The sequence below is a fragment of the Bufo bufo genome, chromosome 11 (genome assembly GCF_905171765.1).
Source record: "Bufo bufo chromosome 11, aBufBuf1.1, whole genome shotgun sequence".
Lineage (NCBI taxonomy): Eukaryota > Metazoa > Chordata > Amphibia > Anura > Bufonidae > Bufo > Bufo bufo.
In genome coordinates, this window is record NC_053399.1 from 95,333,270 (window position 1) to 95,356,484 (window position 23,215).

The window sequence follows — 23,215 nt, forward strand, 5'->3', positions numbered from 1 at the left end:
TGGTTTCTCGGAGGACTAGCCGTGCGCATGCGTAGGAGAAGCTAGCCTGCTCCAACGCGGCACTTCCGGGAGAGAGGCTGACGTGTGACGGAGAGCAGGAGCGGCGGAGACGGCGGAGTAGTCCGGACAATGCTGACCAAATTCGAGACCAAGTCTGCGAGGGTGAAAGGTATGGGGTGCGGAGGGATGAGGGCGAGGCCTGTGCTAGTTACTGGGCGGTGTGTACCCCCAAATCTGTGACCCCCCAATATCAGCACTGTGCTCCTCTACATTACTGTGACCCCCCCAATATCAGCACTGTGCTCCTCTACATTACTGTGACCCCCCAATATCAGCACTGTGCTCCTCTACATTACTGTGACCTCCCCCAATATCAGCACTGTGCTCCTCTACATTACTGTGCCCCCCCCCCCCCAATATCAGCACTGTGCTCCTCTACATTACTGTGACCCCCCAATATCAGCACTGTGCTCCTCTACATTACTGTGACCTCCCAATATCAGCACTGTGCTCCTCTACATTACTGTGACCTCCCCAATATCAGCACTGTGCTCCTCTACATTACTGTGACCCCCCAATATCAGCACTGTGCTCCTCTACATTACTGTGACCCCCCAATATCAGCACTGTGCTCCTCTACATTACTGTGACCCCCCAATATCAGCACTGTGCTCCTCTACATTACTGTGACCCCCCAATATCAGCACTGTGCTCCTCTACATTACTGTGACCCCCCAATATCAGCACTGTGCTCCTCTACATTACTGTGACCTCCCAATATCAGCACTGTGCTCCTCTACATTACTGTGACCTCCAATATCAGCACTGTGCTCCTCTACATTACTGTGACCCCCCCCCCCCAATATCAGCACTGTGCTCCTCTACATTACTGTGACCCCCCAATATCAGCACTGTGCTCCTCTACATTACTGTGACCTCCCAATATCAGCACTGTGCTCCTCTACATTACTGTGACCCCCCCAATATCAGCACTGTGCTCCTCTACATTACTGTGACCTCCCAATATCAGCACTGTGCTCCTCTACATTACTGTGACCTCCCCCAATATCAGCACTGTGCTCCTCTACATTACTGTGACCCCCAATATCAGCACTGTGCTCCTCTACATTACTGTGACCCCCCCCCCCCAATATCAGCACTGTGCTCCTCTACATTACTGTGACCCCCCCCCCCAATATCAGCACTGTGCTCCTCTACATTACTGTGACCCCCAATATCAGCACTGTGCTCCTCTACATTACTGTGACCCCCCAATATCAGCACTGTGCTCCTCTACATTACTGTGACCCCCCCCCCAATATCAGCACTGTGCTCCTCTACATTACTGTGACCCCCAATATCAGCACTGTGCTCCTCTACATTACTGTGACCCCCCCCAATATCAGCACTGTGCTCCTCTACATTACTGTGACCTCCCAATATCAGCACTGTGCTCCTCTACATTACTGTGACCCCCCAATATCAGCACTGTGCTCCTCTACATTACTGTGACCTCCCAATATCAGCACTGTGCTCCTCTACATTACTGTGACCCCCCAATATCAGCACTGTGCTCCTCTACATTACTGTGACCCCCCAATATCAGCACTGTGCTCCTCTACATTACTGTGACCCCCCAATATCAGCACTGTGCTCCTCTACATTACTGTGACCCCCCCCCCAATATCAGCACTGTGCTCCTCTACATTACTGTGACCCCCCCCCAATATCAGCACTGTGCTCCTCTACATTACTGTGACCCCCCCAATATCAGCACTGTGCTCCTCTACATTACTGTGACCTCCCAATATCAGCACTGTGCTCCTCTACATTACTGTGACCTCCAATATCAGCACTGTGCTCCTCTACATTACTGTGACCCCCAATATCAGCACTGTGCTCCTCTACATTACTGTGACCCCCCAATATCAGCACTGTGCTCCTCTACATTACTGTGACCCCCCCCCCCCAATATCAGCACTGTGCTCCTCTACATTACTGTGACCCCCCCCCCAATATCAGCACTGTGCTCCTCTACATTACTGTTACCCCCCCCCCCCCAATATCAGCACTGTGCTCCTCTACATTACTGTGACCTCCCCCAATATCAGCACTGTGCTCCTCTACATTACTGTGACCCCCCCCCCCCCCCCCCAATATCAGCACTGTGCTCCTCTACATTACTGTGACCCCCCCCCAATATCAGCACTGTGCTCCTCTACATTACTGTGACCCCCCCCCCCAATATCAGCACTGTGCTCCTCTACATTACTGTGACCCCCCCCCAATATCAGCACTGTGCTCCTCTACATTACTGTGACCCCCCCCCAATATCAGCACTGTGCTCCTCTACATTACTGTGACCTCCCCCAATATCAGCACTGTGCTCCTCTACATTACTGTGACCCCCCCCCCCCCCCAATATCAGCACTGTGCTCCTCTACATTACTGTGACCCCCCCCCAATATCAGCACTGTGCTCCTCTACATTACTGTGACCCCCCCCCCCCCCAATATCAGCACTGTGCTCCTCTACATTACTGTGACCTCCCCCAATATCAGCACTGTGCTCCTCTACATTACTGTGACCCCCCAATATCAGCACTGTGCTCTTCTACATTACTGTGACCCCCCCCCCCCCAATATCAGCACTGTGCTCCTCTACATTACTGTGACCCCCCCCCCCCCCAATATCAGCACTGTGCTCCTCTACATTACTGTGACCCCCCCCAATATCAGCACTGTGCTCCTCTACATTACTGTGACCCCCAATATCAGCACTGTGCTCTTCTACATTACTGTGACCCCCCCCCCCAATATCAGCACTGTGCTCCTCTACATTACTGTGACCTCCAATATCAGCACTGTGCTCCTCTACATTACTGTGACCCCCCCAATATCAGCACTGTGCTCCTCTACATTACTGTGACCCCCCCCCCCCCCCAATATCAGCACTGTGCTCCTCTACATTACTGTGACCCCCCCCAATATCAGCACTGTGCTCCTCTACATTACTGTGACCCCCCCAATATCAGCACTGTGCTCCTCTACATTACTGTGACCCCCCCCCAATATCAGCACTGTGCTCCTCTACATTACTGTGACCCCCCAATATCAGCACTGTGCTCCTCTACATTACTGTGACCCCCCCCAATATCAGCACTGTGCTCCTCTACATTACTGTGACCCCCCAATATCAGCACTGTGCTCCTCTACATTACTGTGACCCCCCAATATCAGCACTGTGCTCCTCTACATTACTGTGACCTCCCAATATCAGCACTGTGCTCCTCTACATTACTGTGACCTCCCGATATCAGCACTGTGCTCCTCTACATTACTGTGACCTCCCAATATCAGCACTGTGCTCCTCTACATTACTGTGACCCCCAATATCAGCACTGTGCTCCTCTACATTACTGTGACCCCCCCATATCAGCACTGTGCTCCTCTACATTACTGTGCCCCCCCAATATCAGCACTGTGCTCCTCTACATTACTGTGACCCCCCAATATCAGCACTGTGCTCCTCTACATTACTGTGACCCCCCAATATCAGCACTGTGCTCTTCTACATTACTGTGACCCCCCAATATCAGCACTGTGCTCCTCTACATTACTGTGACCCCCCCCCCAATATCAGCACTGTGCTCCTCTACATTACTGTGACCTCCAATATCAGCACTGTGCTCCTCTACATTACTGTGACCCCCCCCCCCCCCAATATCAGCACTGTGCTCCTCTACATTACTGTGACCCCCCCAATATCAGCACTGTGCTCCTCTACATTACTGTGACCCCCCCCCCCAATATCAGCACTGTGCTCCTCTACATTACTGTGACCCCCCCCCCAATATCAGCACTGTGCTCCTCTACATTACTGTGACCCCCCAATATCAGCACTGTGCTCCTCTACATTACTGTGCCCCCCCAATATCAGCACTGTGCTCCTCTACATTACTGTGACCCCCAATATCAGCACTGTGCTCCTCTACATTACTGTGACCCCCCAATATCAGCACTGTGCTCCTCTACATTACTGTGACCTCCCACCAATATCAGCACTGTGCTCCTCTACATTACTGTGACCCCCAATATCAGCACTGTGCTCCTCTACATTACTGTGACACCCCCCCAATATCAGCACTGTGCTCCTCTACATTACTGTGACCCCCCCCAATATCAGCACTGTGCTCCTCTACATTACTGTGACACCCCCCCAATATCAGCACTATGCTCCTCTACATTACTGTGCCCCCCCCCCCCCAATATCAGCACTGTGCTCCTCTACATTACTGTGCCCCCCCCCCCCCCCAATATCAGCACTGTGCTCTTCTACATTACTGTGACCTCCCAATATCAGCACTGTGCTCCTCTACATTACTGTGACCTCCCACCAATATCAGCACTGTGCTCCTCTACATTACTGTGACCCCCCCCCAATATCAGCACTGTGCTCCTCTACATTACTGTGACACCCCCCCAATATCAGCACTGTGCTCCTCTACATTACTGTGACACCCCCCCAATATCAGCACTGTGCTCCTCTACATTACTGTGACCCCCCCCCCCCAATATCAGCACTGTGCTCCTCTACATTACTGTGACCTCCCCCCCAATATCAGCACTGTGCTCCTCTACATTACTGTGACCCCCCCCCCCCCAATATCAGCACTGTGCTCCTCTACATTACTGTGACCCCCCCCCCAATATCAGCACTGTGCTCCTCTACATTACTGTGACCCCCCCAATATCAGCACTGTGCTCCTCTACATTACTGTGACCTCCCAATATCAGCACTGTGCTCCTCTACATTACTGTGACCCCCCAATATCAGCACTGTGCTCCTCTACATTACTGTGACCCCCAATATCAGCACTGTGCTCCTCTACATTACTGTGACCCCCCCCCCCCCCAATATCAGCACTGTGCTCTTCTACATTACTGTGCCCCCCAATATCAGCACTGTGCTCCTCTACATTACTGTGCCCCCCAATATCAGCACTGTGCTCCTCTACATTACTGTGACCCCCAATATCAGCACTGTGCTCCTCTACATTACTGTGACCCCCAATATCAGCACTGTGCTCCTCTATATTACTGTGACCCCCCAATATCAGCACTGTGCTCCTCTATATTACTGTGACCCCCCCAATATCAGCACTGTGCTCCTCTACATTACTGTGACCCCCAATATCAGCACTGTGCTCCTCTACATTACTGTGACCCCCCCCAATATCAGCACTGTGCTCCTCTACATTACTGTGACCCCCCCCCCCCAATATCAGCACTGTGCTCCTCTACATTACTGTGCCCCCCCCCCCCCCGTTCCCCGCACTGTGGTACGCTCCACCTGCGCTAAGTCTTCCTTTCCTTCCCTCCTAGGCCTGAGCTTTCACCCCAAGCGCCCCTGGGTGCTCACCAGCCTGCACAATGGCGTCATCCAGCTGTGGGACTACCGCATGTGCACCCTAATCGACAAGTTCGACGAGCATGACGGTGAGTGTGGGTGCTGATCGGGGCGGGCATGTGACGTCACTGTGCCCCCATAACGACTCCCCTGTTTTGTCCACCAGGCCCGGTGCGCGGCATTGACTTCCACAAGCAGCAGCCCCTCTTTGTCTCCGGAGGGGACGACTACAAGATTAAGGTGAGGTGTCTGCCCCCCCCTCGCACCTGTTATTCGGAGGCGGAGGGGCTGATGTCATTTGTCTGTCCCCGTCAGGTCTGGAACTACAAGCTGCGCCGATGTCTCTTCACCCTCTTGGGTCACCTGGACTATATCCGCACCACCTTCTTCCATCACGTAAGTCGCCGAGATTCTGCTTGCGATTATCTTTACACCCCCTGGTCTATGGTGGCCAGAAGGGGTGTGAATATTTCAGCAGTGCGCCCCCGTATTAATCCTGGTGTCATTGCTTTGCAGGAATACCCCTGGATCCTCAGCGCCTCCGACGATCAGACCATCCGCATCTGGAACTGGCAGTCTCGCACTTGTGTCTGGTAAACCCCCAAAACCCGTCTGTTCTGTCTCCTGTCTGGGCGGGGGTCTAAAATCTGTGTGTCCCCCATTAACGCATCTGTTTTCACCCCACAGCGTCCTGACCGGTCACAACCACTACGTGATGTGCGCCCAGTTCCACCCCTCCGAGGACTTGGTAGTGTCCGCCAGCTTGGACCAGACAGTGCGCGTTTGGGATATTTCTGGTGAGCTGCCCAGGTCAAGGGGGCCCCCTGCGCGGTCGTCTTCACTCAAAACTGCAGCAGCTTAAAGCCCCCCCACCCAAAAGAAAACTATAAAAATACATATAATGTGATGTCAGTAGCAGAATCGCAGGCTTCAGAGCTGAAATCTCCTAGCGTTCCCTGCTCGCTATGGAGATTTCCGTTCTTAGTAGCTGCACAGTCATGTGATGTGAGATAAATGAGCTGCCCCTTCATATAGCTGTTAGCGGCTTGTCTGACTGTTTCCCATGGCAACCAAACGAATAGTGAGTGCAGCTCTGGAGTATAATACAGGATGTAACTCAGGATCAGTACAGGATAAGTAATGTAATGTATGTACAGTGACTGCACCAGCAGAATAGTGAGTGCAGCTCTGGAGTATTATACAGGATGTAACTAAGGATCTTTACAGGATAAGTAATGTATGTACACAGTGACTGCACCAGCAGAATAGTGAGTGCAGCTCTGGAGTATAATACAGGATGTAACTGAGGATCAGTACAGGATAAGTAATGTATGTACACAGTGACTGCACCAGCAGAATAGTGAGTGCAGCTCTGGAGTATAATACAGGATGTAACTCAGGATCAGTACAGGATAAGTAATGTATGTACACAGTGACTGCACCAGCAGAATAGTGAGTGCAGCTCTGGAGTATAATACAGGATGTAACTCAGGATCAGTACAGGATAAGTAATGTATGTACACAGTGACTGCACCAGCAGAATAGTGAGTGCAGCTCTGGAGTATAATACAGGATGTAACTCAGGATCAGTACAGGATAAGTAATGTATGTACACAGTGACTGCACCAGCAGAATAGTGAGTGCAGCTCTGGAGTATAATACAGGATGTAACTCAGGATCAGTACAGGATAAGTAATGTATGTACACAGTGACTGCACCAGCAGAATAGTGAGTGCAGCTCTGGAGTATAATACAGGATGTAACTAAGGATCAGTACAGGATAAGTAATGTATGTACACAGTGACTGCACCAGCAGAATAGTGAGTGCAGCTCTGGGGTATAATACAGGATGTAACTCAGGATCAGTACAGGATAAGTAATGTATGTACACAGTGACTGCACCAACAGAATAGTGAGTGCAGCTCTGGAGTATAATACAGGATGTAACTCAGGATCAGTACAGGATAAGTAATGTATGTACACAGTGACTGCACCAGCAGAATAGTGAGTGCAGCTCTGGAGTATAATACAGGATGTAACTCAGGATCAGTACAGGATAAGTAATGTATGTACACAGTGACTGCACCAGCAGAATAGTGAGTGCAACTCTGGAGTATAATACAGGATGTAACTCAGGATCAGTACAGGATAAGTAATGTATGTACACAGTGACTGCACCAGCAGAATAGTGAGTGCAGCTCTGGAGTATAATACAGGATGTAACTCAGGATCAGTACAGGATAAGTAATGTATGTACACAGTGACTGCACCAGCAGAATAGTGAGTGCAGCTGTGGAGTATAATACAGGATGTAACTCAGGATCAGTACAGGATAAGTAATGTATGTACACAGTGACTGCACCAGCAGAATAGTGAGTGCAGCTCTGGAGTATAATACAGGATGTAACTCAGGATCAATAGAGGGTAAGTCATGTATGTACACAGTGACTCCACAAGCAGAATAGTGAGTGCAGCTCTGGAGTATAATGCAGGCTTCTCATTTTTAGGTTATGAAGAAATTAGCTTAGCTTTATAATGGTAGTGCTTTCTGAGACTTGTAGGGTTACACCCGGTCAGTTCTGTCTGCTGCAGTTTTGAGTGAGGTTCGCCACCGCTCACATTGCGGAGTACACGGCAGAGGCGACCAGGCGATGAGAGAATATGACTGAGGAGGGGGAAGGACCTCGGGGAGCTTTTCTCGCCTCAGTCATAATCTGCATGAACTTGGAGGGAACACTTCTCCCCTCTTTGAAGCTAACGCTGCCGTCTACCTGCCTTCCTGTAACTGTCTGTGCATGACGTGTTTAACCCTTTGTGAGCTGCATGCGAGGGTCGGCACGGTCAGCCCCCACTAACTGCAGGTAGAAGAGGTTTACATGTATTAATATGATGTTATGGGAGCTCTTAAAGGGGAAGTCCATATTGGTTGCTATGTGGGGTTCGTGGGCCGGGTAGCAATTAGTATGTGCACGTCCCGTCTCATAGTTTACTTATTAATACTGCGCTAGGTGGCGCTGTCACCAATACTACATTTTCACTTAACATGGGGCTGAAAAATGGTGTCCTGTGAGATAAAAGGTGTCAGAAGACAGGCTCCCCCGTGGTCCTGAGAGGTGGGGTGGGCACCGCTGGTTGACAGGTTGGGGGTCAGTGTAACGGGCCCCACCCCCGTAGGTCATGGCATGATGATCCAGTCATTGAAGGGGGGTCCGCATTGAGCATGTCATGTCTGAACTAATCCATTTCTCTGCCTGTCCTGCAGTAACCATGTAACCCCCTCCCCACCCAGTGCACTGGTCCGTCGTCGGTGCCCTCGCCGCCCTCTTTATTTGTGCAGTCACAGACATTTTCCATTCATGCTACTGCCGCGTCTAGCACGCTCATCAACATCTCCGTCCTCTGCACCCGCCATGCTTATGGCATCTGCGCTCCATCCATCAGCCAGAGACGCAAAGGAAGAGCTGGGCTCTCTACATGCCACCCGCTACCCCTGTACTAGGGGGGAAGGGGTGGAACTTACACCCGGGGTCATGAAGGGCACCTGGTTATTCAAAGGGTTAATCGTTCAGCAACTTTTTAAATATATTTTCACCATTTGAGATGTCTGTTTGCTGTCAGTGAATGGAAACATTGTGTATTCTGAAGGCTGTACAGGCTTTAGATTTGTCACAGCTGACCGTTTCATACAGTGGAATCCTGGCGGGCGCCCCGTAAATCAGGCAAGGGGGGTCCCGCCGATCAGGCTGGCGGCCCGGCAAGGGGGGTCCCGCCGATCAGGCTGGCGGCCCAGACTAGATAAAAGTGTAACAAGCCCTCAGCTTTGAGAATATAAGGTCTGTGCAGGATTTCAACCACTTAATGTAAACAAATGTGTTTTCATTCTCCGATTGCTAGCAGAGATCTTGAAATTGTCCTTTTTGAGACTTGGAACAACTCAAAGTCTCAACCAGGTTTCATGGGTATGATCACTCCTAGTGATGAGGAGCAGCCCTCCGCCTGTAAACCGGGGTAATTCAATGGGACTGTGCCGTTAGAACAGTAGAAGTGTTGTCACAGTGTGTCCGGCAGAGCGTGGACCTGCACTCTCCTCCATTATGATGAGCATGCATGTCATTAACCTGTCCGTCCTTCGCTCTTCTCCCACGGAAAGGCCTAAGAAAGAAGAACCTGTCCCCGGGGGCGGTGGAGACGGACGTGCGAGGGATCACCGGGGTGGACTTATTCGGCACCACCGACGCTGTGGTCAAGCACGTTCTGGAGGTGAGTAAAGGGGATTCTGCTGCAGACTATCCACTAATTCCGCCCTGGAGCTGCAGTTCCTCCTTCAGCCACTAGCTGGTGATAGAGTGGAGATCTGGCCGATGGGAACTTCTTCAGGATCCGCCACACGGGACGGCATGGATTATCAGGATTTATGGGCGATGACTTTTTCCTTTCTTCTCTCATCCTGATAGGGACATGACCGTGGGGTTAACTGGGCGGCTTTCCACCCCACCATGCCTTTAATTGTGTCCGGGGCGGATGACCGCCAGGTCAAGATCTGGAGGATGAACGGTAAGTGCTCCCTTCTCATCGCCTCCCTTTTGTACAGGCCACCTCTCTGATGTCTTGGTCTTCAATATGGCCGCCTCCAGTCCTCTTAAAGCAGGCATGCTCAACCTGCGGCCCTCCAGCTGTTGTAAAACTGCAACTCCCACAATGCCCTGCTGTAGGCTGTTCGGGCATGCTGGGAGTTGTAGTTTTGCAACAGCTGGAGGGCCGCAGGTTGAGCATGGCTGTCTTAAAGGGTCTCCCAACAAGTTACGTACATGTGTTAATTGGCGATCGGAGTGGTCCGGATGGAGACGGCTTCACCTTTTTGTCTGTATCTCTGTTTTCCAGACTGTGCTGCGCCCGCTACAGGCCAGTTCTCAGTAGACATGACTAGAGGTGTCGGCACGCATGCCCGCTGCCCTGTGTAGCATGTGTGTGGGTGCAGGGCCTTGTAGTTTTACTGACCCCAGACCCCCCTCCCTTATCATCTGATCCTAACAATCCATGAGGTGGGAGGTGCCATTAATTCCCCATTCAGCTTTATGGGGCCGCATACTTGTTGAGAGAACCCCTTGATGTCCAGTTGGGAGGTCCCCTTTAAATGCACACAGAGGGCGGAGTCACTGGGGGCAGTAACGCTACAGGCGCCATGCTTTCTGCAGTGGTGTTATATGGAGTATTAGCTGCTTTTATGTGTGTTTTAGCACCTCATCCCCCTCCCCTGCCTTCTATTACATGTGTGAGGTCTGCAGTGATTGATTTAGGACTATAACTCCCAACATGCTTTGCTACGTCTTGGTTGCTTAGTCTTTGTCCCGATGTCATTGTTCTGACTCCTTTGTGCAGAGTCCAAGGCCTGGGAAGTGGACACCTGTCGCGGACACTACAATAACGTCTCCTGCGCCGTCTTCCATCCTCGTCAGGAGCTCATCCTCAGTAACTCTGAGGACAAAAGCATCCGTGTCTGGGACATGTCTAAGAGGTGAGCTCCAGTGCTCCGCTACATCCAAAATCGCCAATATGGTAGAGGAAGCTCACCAGTTAACCCTCTGCTAGCCTCCTCCAGTCATCCTGGTTCGCCCCCTTGTCACTGGTTTCACTGCGTTTGCTGGCGCATGCGCACTACATGTAGCAATGGGCATCACTGTGGGCGTGCCCGGGCCAGCGGCGCACTGCGCGCGGCATATCGGCCAGTCCTGTGGATGAAGCAAGGGACTTGCAGGGCGGGCCAAGGAAGAGGCTGGGGAGGAGTTATGTAACAAGACGGCACAGCAGCCTGGGCTCCTACACGCCGAGCGCCGCCCCTTGGCACTTGCGAGCCCTCATTTACATATGGATTAAACGTCGCTTTTCCTGCTGGTGAAAGTCTGAAGAAAATTACAAAGGTACCATTTTGAATCCTGGATAGGTGTGCTAGAGAGCCATGTAAGTGGTGTACAAGGTCATATTTTATAATGAATGACACCCTAAAGACCGGAATTCACAGCACTATCTCCACTACTTCAGGAGATATTGATGTTAGAAATCAGGCAAGGTTTCTCTCTCACCTGCTATTATATCTCCCAATGTAATGGAGACAATGCTGTGATTCTGGTCTTGTTTTAAAGCTTAGGCTGTCAGCTTTCCAAGAAGACTAGAACCATATTTAGCGCCTGGTTTAAACAGCCCTCACCCTGCGGCCTGAGCTCTGCAGACAGCGAGCGCTTTTTGCTGAAAGCGCGAGCAAGGCCTCAAGCGCTGAGGAGCCATTGGGCCAGTACATAAACACAGTGACTGCGGACTATAAGATACAGACGCTTTTAGCAAGATTTTTTTCTTGCAGTCTGAAAAATCCAGTAGGTTATTTATTCATTAGTATTTTTTTGTTTTTCCACATTCGAACCTAGAACCGGAGTCCAAACGTTCCGCAGAGACCATGACCGCTTCTGGGTCCTGGCTGCTCACCCCAACCTGAACCTCTTTGCAGCAGGTAAGATGCCAGCATTAATCTCCGACCTGTGCCGCTCCAGCTCGTTCAGAACTACAGCTCCCAGCCTGCGGCATGATGGGAGAGGTAGTTCTGAAGCCGCTGGGGTGACCCAGCTAGGAGATGACTGAAGCTGTAGAGCTTTGCTGAGATGTTTCTGCTCCCCGTCAGGACACGATGGGGGAATGATCGTATTCAAGCTGGAGAGGGAGCGCCCTGCCTATGCCGTGCATGGGAACATCTTGTACTATGTGAAGGACCGTTTCCTGCGGCAGCTGGACTTCAACAGCTCTAAGGACGTGGCCGTGATGCAGCTCAGGAGGTGAGACCCACGCCAGAAACCTGGGGGGCCGGACCTCTAGCCACAAAGCGAAAAGGGGTTATGGTGCGGAATTGGGGATGATCACCACAATGGGGGGGGGGGGGGGTCCTCAAATGCTGCCAATGGCAAGAGCAGGATATCTGCTTGCTGTCAGTGAATGGAAACATTCCAGTTAAAACCTTTGCAGAGTGTTTCTTACAGTAGTATTGATTCTGCGCTTCAGGGTTTATGGGAGATTTGTGCTGCCGCCTTCAGAGGATTAGAGTGGAGACTTGTAGCAAACCCTCAGCTGTGAGAAGTATTGGGGGCAGGGGGGTCTGTGCAAAATGAATCAGACATGCTTGCCTTTTAAATGTCCTGCCGCTGCCCCTATTCCATATTGGGTCTGCGACAGTCGCCTTTAAAAAAAATATATATATATACGGAAATGTTTGCTTGACACGGCAAGGACCTGAGTCACATGTTCTCTTTCCATCCGTCTCCCGTTTTCCAGCGGCTCCAAGTTCCCAGTGTTCAACATGTCCTATAACCCGGCTGAGAACGCAGTCCTGCTCTGCACGGTAAGAAAACATTGGATTTTTTGCTTTATTTAAAAAAAAAAAAAAATTGTCCTGTCTAAAGGAGACGGTGTATTACTAGGACTAGGCTTTACTCCGATGTCCTCTTCTCAGGATAGGTCGTCAGTAGCGTTCAGCCAATTGAATTTCGCATCATAGACCCAAAGTCGATTGGTTTTAATGCTGTACGGAGACGTTTTTTCGGACAGCATTAAAACGTATGTGATTCGCCGAGGTAAAATTTTATTTTTACCCAAAGTTGAACTTTTTACTTCCGTGGATAAATTCTGTATTTAGTTCTACATCTTTTAAAAACCTTTTCAAATGAGCAATCCAAGGTACCAGGGGGCCCCAAACCTGGCTTCAGGTTCCGAATCGTTAGGATGTCAGAACCAATCGGCTTTGGATCAATGTTTTTTTTTTTTTTTCCCTTTTCCGGACAGAGGGCCAGTAACCTGGAGAACAGCACGTATGACCTGTACACCATCCCCAAGGATTCCGACTCCCAGAATCCTGATGGTAAGAGCCATGAAAAACAGCTAATATGTAGATGTATAGGATGATGTCCTTGTGGGGGCCGTTCACGTGCTGACATCTTCGGTAGTTGCTGTAGGAAACAGTCAGCAAGCTTGTGAACAGAGACGCCTTAGCTGAGCCCCAAATGTCAGCTCTGAAGCCTGCAGTATAGTGAATGCAGCTCTGGAGTAGACGCTACTATAGGCTGAGAACGTCCCTGTGCACTACATTACTCATCCTCTCTTCCTCCTTTATCCGCAGCCCCAGAGGGGAAGCGTTCCTCCGGCCTGACGGCTGTGTGGGTGGCTCGTAATCGGTTTGCGGTCCTGGATCGCATGCATTCCGTGAGTGGCGGTCCTTGTATCTCTCCGGTGTGTTACATGTGTGACTCCGGCCTCAGCCGCCCCGTCCTTACTGTCGCGTCTCCTCCCCTGCAGATCCTCATCAAGAACCTGAAGAATGAGATCACCAAGAAGGTCCAGGTGCCGAACTGCGATGAGATCTTCTACTCGGGGACCGGGAACCTGCTGCTCCGAGACGCCGATTCCATCACCTTGTTTGATGTGCAGCAGAAGCGGTAAAGACTTTGAAGGGTGTTTTCCGGGAGTAACACGTTGATGGCTTAGCGTCAGGATAGGCCATTCATATCTGGTGACTCTAGTGACCCCTGACGATCGGCCACGGTGCGGACTCCTAGTCTATCAGTCACATGACCTTACCGCAACTCTGTCCCTTTCAAGTAAATGGGATTGAGCTGCAATACTGAGTGTGTGGCCCTTTAAATGCCTGAGTGCTAGGAGTCTTACCCCCCTCGATCTGATACAGATGAGGTTAAAGGGGTTCTCCTCTTAGGAGATCTGCTACTAACAAGTAGGGATTTCCCAATGTGTTCATTTTTCCTGCAGCGCCACCATAGGACAAATGAAGTATTACAGAGTTGTAATTTCTAATACAGGTCAGGACTTCTACTTCAAAGTGAGAAACGCTGCAGTGTACAGTAATGAGACTGGTTGCTAGGGACTGTTGGGTAGAAAGTCCATACATGTTACACGCTTATGTCTCCATATAGAACGCTCGCTTCTGTGAAAATCTCCAAAGTGAAGTATGTGATCTGGTCATCGGACATGTCTCACGTGGCTCTTCTGGCTAAACACGGTGAGCTCCTTGCTGATCTATTACCACGGCACCCATGGGTGTGGGCAGCACTGCTGACCGGTCTCCTCTGTCTCCATCCGCAGCCATTATGATCTGCAACAGAAAGCTGGAATCTCTATGTAACATCCACGAGAACATCCGAGTCAAGAGCGGCGCCTGGGACGAGAGTGGAGTCTTCATCTACACCACCAGCAACCACATCAAATACGCGCTCACCACCGGGTATGTGCCGAGCCGCCCAATAGAAACGGGAGCTGAAAGATACATAGGAGAGAGGGCTGTCTTATGGTGCTGTGGTGACTAACTCGTCATCCTCATTGTGTCACTTCAGAGACTACGGCATCATCCGGACCCTTGATCTGCCCATTTATATCACACGAGTGAAGGGCAACAACGTCTACTGCCTGGACCGGGAGTGCCGTCCTCGGGTGCTGACCATCGACCCAACAGAGTTCAAGTTCAAGTTGGCGCTAATTAACAGGAAGTATGATGAGGTGGGTTCAGGTGGTCGTCTCCTTGTCTACATCAGGCTGAGGTGCTCCACTTCCCCCACACACTGTTTGTGTCAGGCCAAGGTGGTCCTCCCCATTACTTCCTAAATTCAAGAGGTGGATGCCCCACCACCCGGCGCCCTACCCAGATGGGGCTTCTCTTACAGGCCGAGTAAAGCTGTTAATCTCCTGCTCTTAGGTCCTGCATATGGTGAGAAATGCCAAGCTGGTGGGCCAGTCCATCATTGCCTACCTGCAGAAGAAAGGTTACCCTGAGGTGGCGCTGCACTTTGTGAAAGACGAGAAGACAAGGTTCAGCCTGGCCCTGGAGTGCGGTAACATTGAGGTAATGTGATGCAGTATTTCTTCTGTCCAGGGGTGTAGCTATAGACTCATGGGCCCTGGTGCAAAAGTTCAGTTTGGGGCCCCCCCTACCCTCGATACCGTTTCCTAACATCACCAGACCCCTGCACGCCCACCATGCCCAATGGCAGAACTAAAATCTCACTGAGAAAATACATTTTAATCCAATAAGACTTAAGTGCATAATAATAAGCATGCCATCTAAAAGCATATGGGTTAAAGGGGTTGTCTCATCATAGACAATAGGGGCATATCGCTAGGATATGCCCCCATTGTCTTATAGGTGTGGGTCCCACCACTGGGACCCGCACCTATATAGAGAACGGAGACCCAAAAGTGAAGGAGGGCGCACTGCGCATGCGTAGCTGCCCTGCATTCATTTTCTATGGGGTTGGCGAAAATAGCCGAGCGCTGGCTCGTCTATTTCTGTCGAGCCCATGGAAGTAAATGGGAGCGGTGGCAGGTCATGCGCGGTGCGCTCCATATCACTTCTATGGGGAGCCGCCTTGGTGATGGCCGGACCGGACGCCTCCAGCCATCAGCTTGCAGGGCTCCGTTCTCGATATAGGTGCGGGTCCCAGTGGTGGGACCTGCACCTATAAGACAATGGGGGATATCCTAGCGATATGCCCCCATTGTTTGTCTATGATGAGACAACCTCTTTAAAGGGATAATTGACTTGAAGTTAGGCTGCTACGTTCACATGGCTATGGCGCTGCCATGCCCGTGCTTTGCATTGAAAACCTCAGATCTGCAAAGCACCAACTGTGTGAACACAACATCATGGTGCGGACTCGGACCCATTGACTTCACTGGGTCTGCGTTCCACAAGATGTGGCCAAAGACAGAAAATATATTTTAAGGGGCAGAGGCATGGATACAAAAGCCCAGTGTACCCCTAAAACTGAGGTGACATGCTGTACAGCCACATTACAGCAGTGTCACTCACACAGTGACTAGAACCTAGAACCCAGGCCAGCACAATCTGGGGAAACCAGTAGAAACTGGCCACTTTGTACACAGACTAAGCAGCAACTAGGTCCTGGGCCCCTGGCCCTGCCAGCCAGCCTGTAGCAGGAGTGACCCGCCCTTCATTGGCACATCAGTCAGGACAGGAGGGCTGCTGCTATCTCCCAGGCCCCATTCCTCAGTCTTATAACTTGTAGAGGCTGAGATCTCTGCTCCGGACCTCACACCTCACTCACTGCCTGCAGCTTCATCATCCACGTCCCGGCCCCGTACAACACACAGCACTGTCTGCAGACGGGACGGCACGCACCTGCACGCCCTCTCACCCTATTGGTTGACTTGTGACTTGTGAACTTTGTGTTACGGACCCTGTATTGTATGCAAGTCATCACACACTATATGTGGACCTAGTGCTAAAGCCAGCGCTTTCATTGTTTACGTCTGGGAGGGTGGTATTCCCCGTGGGCCCCTCCCTGACTTAGGGGCCCGGTCGCAATTGCGACCGCTGCGACCCCTATAGCTACGCCACTGCAAATGAGGACCTCCAGCGGCCGCAGTCTTACCAACCTGAGTTATTCTATAGTATGGTTTTCCTCAGGCCTTCAGAATGTATTCCTCTGTATCCTACCACTAATGACGCCTTTCTTGGTCCTCAACAGGTCGCTCTTGAAGCTGCCAAAGCCTTGGATGATAAGTACTGCTGGGAGAAGCTGGGCGAGGTGGCCTTGCTGCAGGGCAACCATCAGATTGTAGAGATGTGCTACCAGCGCACCAAAAATTTCGACAAGCTCTCCTTCCTGTACCTGATCACTGGTAACCTGGAGAAACTGCGCAAGATGATGAAGATTGGTAAGACCCGGGGTTGTGGGGGTTACAGGATATCTGTAGGTGGCACCATTTAGTACACGTCATCTTTCTTTTTTCCTTCCACTTTTAGCTGAGATCCGTAAAGATTTCAGTGGTCAGTACCAGAACGCTCTGTACCTTGGAGACGTGGAGGAGCGGGTGAAGATCCTTAAGAACTGTGGACAGAGTAAGTGCCCTGCAGGTTTTTTTTGGGGGATATCCATTTTCCTCCCTCTCTTGGTTAACTAACGCCTCTCTTGCACAGAGTCTCTGGCCTATCTCACCGCTGCCACCCACGGAATCACCGAGGAGGAAGAAAATTTACGGGAGACTTTCGACCCCGAAAAAGAAATTGTAAGTTCGTAAGAAAGGTCAACGTGAAGAGCGCATCTGACAGACGGGGGGGTCCCTGCTCCATGTTTGCCAACTCAAAGTATCCATTAGTAGAGAGGTGGCCATGCTTACAGAAGGCTTAATAGCTCTCGGGGATCAGCTGATGGAAGGGGCTGGGGCGCTCGTCCTGTGGTGTCACATCCATGGGTCACATTGTATTTGTGAACGGGACAAGCTGTGATACCAGGGAAAGGGAGGTGGGGGTCAAACTCCCATAATCGGCACAGCGCAGCTCTCCCGATTGGTGGGCTCCTAGAGGTGGGGCTACCACCCATCAGGCACTTATGACAGATCTGGTACTTCATATGGGAATGCCCCTTTAAATATTTTCTAACGTTGTCTAGATTCCCGAGGTGGATCCCGATGCAAAGTTGCTCTTGCCCCCTCCTCCGGTGATGCCCCTGGACACTAACTGGCCTCTGCTCACCATGTCGAAAGGCTTCTTTGAAGGATCCATATCCAGTAAAGGTAAGTTGTCTGAAGAACGTGTGCCATTACTTAGAGCTCAGCCCTGTATTCCTGTTGGAAACTTTTTAATTATTGACAACTGGGGGCTTCTATTTCTCTTGTCAAATGTCCCATACTAGCGGCACTGATTGGACAATGTCAGACTATGGGGAAACGGCCCAACCGGTATTCCCCGTTATCAGTTTGAACCTTTCCAGGACTGATAACCGGGGCGTGCCAATGCAGAGTTGTAAGACAGGATTCTTTTATTGGAAGGTTATTAAAACAGCGATGTCGGGAGGGTGGACTACAGAGAATACAGAATTATTGCGATGTTCTAATAGATTCCTGAGCTGCAGTACCTCTCATGGCCTGTGGATAGTTGTGGCGCTTTGTTTGGACAAAACCAGCCATGTTCTTCTAATCCTGGACAATCTCACTTTATCTCCTACCAGGTAAAGGAGCGATGGCGGCTGACATCGATGTGGATGCGGTGGGAGGAGAAGGCTGGGGAGAAGATGCTGAGCTTGCCCTGGATGAAGGTGAAGGCCGCAGCCTCTAGTTAACCTCCCTTCGTCGTGGATTATAAACGTGTGAACCTTTACAGCCTCATCCTCTCATTTCAGATGGCTTTGTGGACGCTGGCGAAACATTTGGAGACGAGGCTACTGGAAAAGGACAGGAAGAAGGAGGTGGCTGGGATGTGGAAGAAGACTTGGATCTTCCTCCTGAGTTGGTGAGTAGATCTGGTCCATCGGAGGTTTCATCTTCAGACGTTCCCACCTAAACATGGACTTTGTGTTCTCAGGATGTTGCTGCTGGTTCTTCTGGCTCTGGAGAAGATGGCTTCTTCGTGCCACCTACTAAGGGCAGTAGTCCAGCACAGGTAAGACCTACTCTGTTACACAGGGTGCCTTGAGATGGGGTTATTGTAGTGTCAGTAGCATCTCTCTCTATTTGTCCCCAGACTTGGTGTAACAACTCTCAGCTCCCTGTGGATCACATTCTGGCAGGCTCTTTTGAGACAGCAATGCGGGTAAGTTCACATAAGCATCATACTTGGGCGTTTCCAATGCCCTCTGGGTCTGTTGTGGGTTCTGTGCCAGTGTCTGAAGGTAACCACAGCGTCTTCTCTCCTCAGCTTCTCCATGACCAGGTGGGGGTGGTGAACTTTGCAGCTTATAAGCAGCATTTTCTGCACACCTTCTCCAGGGGGCGCAGCACTTACCAGGCACTGCCGGGACTCCCAGCTATGTACGGTTATCCCCAGCGGAACTGGTAAGGGCTTATCAATTATTTTTCTACTGGGAGGCTGGAATGTTTCACTAGACATATCCTTGGTCCAACGTTACACAACAGTTTATGTTCTAGGTTGTGATTTTCTGATACTAAGCTTGAAATTCTCCTGCATAGCTGTACAGTGAACATTCTGTTAGCTGCCACTAGGGGGAGCACCTTAAACATGTAGGAGTGTGTGCCGTAAGCTCCCCCTAGTGGTGACTGCTGACAGGTAGAACTTTTCTCTCCAGTTGAAATGTTCGTCATTTTGTAGTACATCCCTCTGACTGGCAGATTTTGATTTTTGGGGTTTTCTCCTCCAGGAAGGATTCTGGATTGAAGAACGGACTCCCAGCTATCGGCCTGAAGCTCAGCGACCTGATCCAGCGTCTTCAGCAGTGCTACCAGTTGACCACAACCGGCAAGTTTGAGGAAGCGGTGGAGAAGTTCCGTCTGATCCTCCTCAGCGTTCCCCTTCTGGTCGTAGACAACAAGCAGGAGATTGCAGAGGTGCGGGGCCGTTCCCTCCCACCTGGAGTATATGAAGGGGTTTATAGACCTAGAATTCATGCTGTCTCATCATCCATTGCAGGCCCAGCAGCTGATCACAATCTGCAGAGAGTATATAGTGGGATTGTCCATGGAAATCGAGAGAAAGAAGCTTCCCAAGGACACCCTGGAGCAGCAGAAGCGTATTTGTGAGGTGAGAGTAGAACAATCACACTCATGCATGTAATGCGCTTCCTGTCCCACTAGGGGCAGTGCTCATGATTGTATCCTTGACCGTGGTGATGTCCTTTGGCAGATGGCAGCCTATTTCACACACTCCAGCCTTCAGCCGGTCCACATGATCCTGGTCCTGAGAACAGCGGTTAACCTCTTCTTCAAGCTGAAGAACTTCAAAACGGCCGCCTCCTTCGCCAGGCGACTGCTGGAGCTAGGGCCTAAACCTGAAGTGGCGCAGCAGGTGAGTCGCTGCTGTGGAACAGGACTGTAGAAGAATCGACCGCTCTGACAACTAAAATGTTATTCCTTTTTCTCTTCTGACAGACGCGTAAGATTCTCGCCGCTTGCGAGAAAAACCTTACCGACACCTACCAGCTCAACTACGACATGCACAACCCCTTCGACATCTGTGCCGCCTCTTACCGGCCCATATACAGGGGCAAACCAGTGGAGAAATGTCCTCTCAGTGGAGCTTGTTACAGCCCCGAGTATAAAGGACAGATCTGCAGGGTCACCACGGTAAGTGGGGGGTGAAAATACATTTCCAAGGCTAAACCAGGTTCTTAAAGGGGGGGTAGTCCACGGTAGACAATCACTCTCTGTTAGGATCAGTTGAACTGATCATAGGGCATCACGATGCTGAGATCTCCAGAGATCAACTTTTACTGTATGAGGGAACCTGATAATTCTGCAGTGCCCCCACAGGAGAAACGAGGCAATACACAAAATGTCCGCACCTTCAGAGCAAGATGTCCTTGTTCGACCCCTCTAACTTTTTAAACTTTTTATTTTATTTTCATAGGTGACTGAAATCGGAAAAGATGTCATCGGCTTGAGGATCAGCCCCCTACAGTTCCGTTAGGGTCTCGGTCATTAAATCGTCCTATTATTTTTCTTATTGTCCATCCTGTGCCGCGGACTCCGCTCCTCCGCTAAGCTTCTTAGTCGGCCTCATTTTGCTACCCTGTAATTCAGTAAATCTTCATCCTTTCCTTATGTGAAATAAAAATTAACAATCCGAATTTGAGTTGCATTTAACGATACTGTGAATGCCGAGTACAACTTCTGGGGTCTCATACCACCCGTGAAATAGAAATGCAGTATGAAGGCTATAATAATAGTTACAGACTATGAAGGAAAGCAGCTCTCTCCTCCTCTCCCAGCAGGAAGTCCCAGCACACACCAGTAACATCAATCCAATTAGCTGTAGAAACTGCTTCTAGAACAATAAACGTTTCTCCGTTTGTCATAGAGTCGAAAGCTATAAATATCGATGGCTCGTTAGATTTACGTTTTTGAAGAATGGACCAAGAAGGGCCTTCTCGTCTTGCATCATGGTGTCCACAACTAACCAAATGCTCATGTAGGAATAAAATTTTGATGAAACCCTATTGTGTCCTTCTTATGAACAGAAATGATATCCAGTGTCTGCTGGGTTTATGGATTACACAAGAAGTCTCCTGGCCAGTGTCCATTGTGATTGGCGGAGATCGGGGCTGATTGGTCAGTGATTTAGGACTTGCAATATGGTGGATGTGCATTTTTTTTATTTATTTTTTTGGCATGAAAAAAAAAAGGCAGACCCTCCCAGAATAATATGTAGAAAGAGTAGATTGTGCAGCCCACCTGGACCAGACCTGTGAAGGGAAGCTTCCCGCTCCTTCTCTTCCAGGCCTGGGCTTCTGCGCTTGGCTTCCTTGCTGTAAACATTCAGTTTTAATGCCGACTGCAGCTAATCTCCGGCAGTAACCTGCACCCCCCCTTTACGTCACATGATCATTTGTGATTACCGTAAGGAGAGCTGGTCTCCGCTGCAACCAACGATAGGCATCAGCAAGGAACCACAGCGAAGCAGCCCAGGCCTGGAAGAGAAGGAAGCAGATAAGGGCTTCCCTAGACCTCATTCTGTAGGCCAGTACCATTACGGCGATACCAAATTTGGAGTTCAAGGTCACCAAAAGTTTTTTGGTTTGTGTGTTTTCCGGTACGACACTTACTGTGCAGGAAAAACTTTTTAACATGGCGATAGCTGTTAGGGCTCATGCACATGACCATATGTATTTTGCGGTTCACAAAAAATACGGATGACGTCCATTCGGAATTTTGCGGAATGGCACAGCTAGCCCCTAATAGTACAGTACTATCCTTCCCCCGAAATGCGGACAGTAATAGAACATGTTCTATTTTTTTTTTGCAGAAGGGAAATACGGACATACTTAAATGGAATGCACACAAAGTAACTTAGGTTCTTTTTGGACTCCAAAATACGTTCATGTTTATTTTTAGGTGTAAAAGAGGAAATGGAGGGTGATTTGGATTTTACATTTTTTATTTTATAAAAATTTTCAACTGTCCCTCTTCTGATTGCTTTTACCATAGACTGCAATAGAATATCTTTGCAGTCTATGGGATTTTCACTAGCAGTCTGTTCCTCAGGCAAGGATTATCTCACAGCTCATGATGAGGCCTGTGTACCTTCACAAGGCTCCAGGCTGTTATAGCAACTGATCTGAGCCCTGTGCTTTCGGTAGGAGAAGAGTTTGCCTCCCTGGCAAAGAAACAAGCTTTCCTAAGGAATCATCAGTGATAAGAGCCATTTATTGAGGGCCACAGACACCTTTGCATGGTGGAGGTTTTATAGCTTCAGGCAGCCACACCAACCTTCTGAGAGACAGTTGAGTTTTCCCTTTCGTCCTAACCAGCAGCACAAGTGGGGTATTCGCCCCTGTGAAGCTGGTCAGGACAGGCGGAATTTTTGCTGAATAAAATTCTGCATCCCAAGTAATTAATTAATTAATTAACTCCCCCCTCCTTATATAGGCCGCCCTACACAGGGCTAGTTGCTTTTATTTTGTCCTGTGTGTTGGTCTGACAGGCATGACTCTATTCAGAGTCTCTCCCTCAGTAGTTGGGGGGAAAAACTTGCTGAAGTTCTGCTTTTATTTTGTCTTAATGTTACAATTTTCTTTTACAGGGTCCCCTGCCTGGCTGGGAGCGTAAGTATGGAGACGGTCTGGCTGCAGGTAGCCGGTAAGTTCTGACAGGGTGTATTCAGTAAGCGGAGCTGTGAGCTCCCTCCCCCCTGTCTCCGCTCCGCTCCTGCGCTCCCCTCCTACCTCCTCTGTAATCAGCGGCCGGCCCTGAGATCGTTCTCAGCTCCGGTGTATCGGACGCGAGACCGGAAGTGCGTCATTGTCACTTCCGGTCCGGAAAAAAAAATATATATGAGACGCCGCCGCAATAA

General features: G+C 50.2%; 1 protein-coding gene across 1 annotated transcript; it reads left to right on the plus strand.

Moving 5' to 3' along the window:
• The first annotated feature begins 15 nt into the window (after positions 1-15).
• On the plus strand, positions 16-20,993 carry COPA (COPI coat complex subunit alpha). The gene is made up of 33 exons (XM_040411408.1): positions 16-169; positions 5,385-5,498; positions 5,576-5,649; positions 5,725-5,805; positions 5,926-6,002; positions 6,097-6,206; positions 9,560-9,669; positions 9,864-9,963; positions 10,789-10,924; positions 11,829-11,911; positions 12,080-12,230; positions 12,724-12,790; positions 13,231-13,306; positions 13,565-13,647; positions 13,741-13,880; positions 14,373-14,458; positions 14,542-14,680; positions 14,790-14,952; positions 15,149-15,295; positions 16,941-17,130; positions 17,219-17,314; positions 17,393-17,481; positions 17,865-17,988; positions 18,423-18,509; positions 18,594-18,703; positions 18,776-18,853; positions 18,935-19,003; positions 19,109-19,245; positions 19,569-19,755; positions 19,838-19,948; positions 20,051-20,212; positions 20,296-20,490; positions 20,774-20,993. Exons 1-33 carry the CDS (start codon positions 130-132, stop codon positions 20,831-20,833), a joined length of 3,672 nt encoding a protein of 1,223 aa, XP_040267342.1. The 5' UTR covers positions 16-129; the 3' UTR covers positions 20,834-20,993.
• Positions 20,994-23,215: the final 2,222 nt, after the last annotated feature.

Excerpts from the sequence above, each read along its gene's own strand:
- COPA (XM_040411408.1), top strand. The coding sequence starts at position 130 with ATGCTGACCAAATTCGAGACCAAGTCTGCGAGGGTGAAAG. Across the intron at positions 5,806-5,925 it reads GCACCACCTTCTTCCATCAC|GAATACCCCTGGATCCTCAG; the intron begins GTAAGTCGCCGA and ends ATTGCTTTGCAG. Across the intron at positions 13,648-13,740 it reads TCCTGGATCGCATGCATTCC|ATCCTCATCAAGAACCTGAA; the intron begins GTGAGTGGCGGT and ends CCTCCCCTGCAG.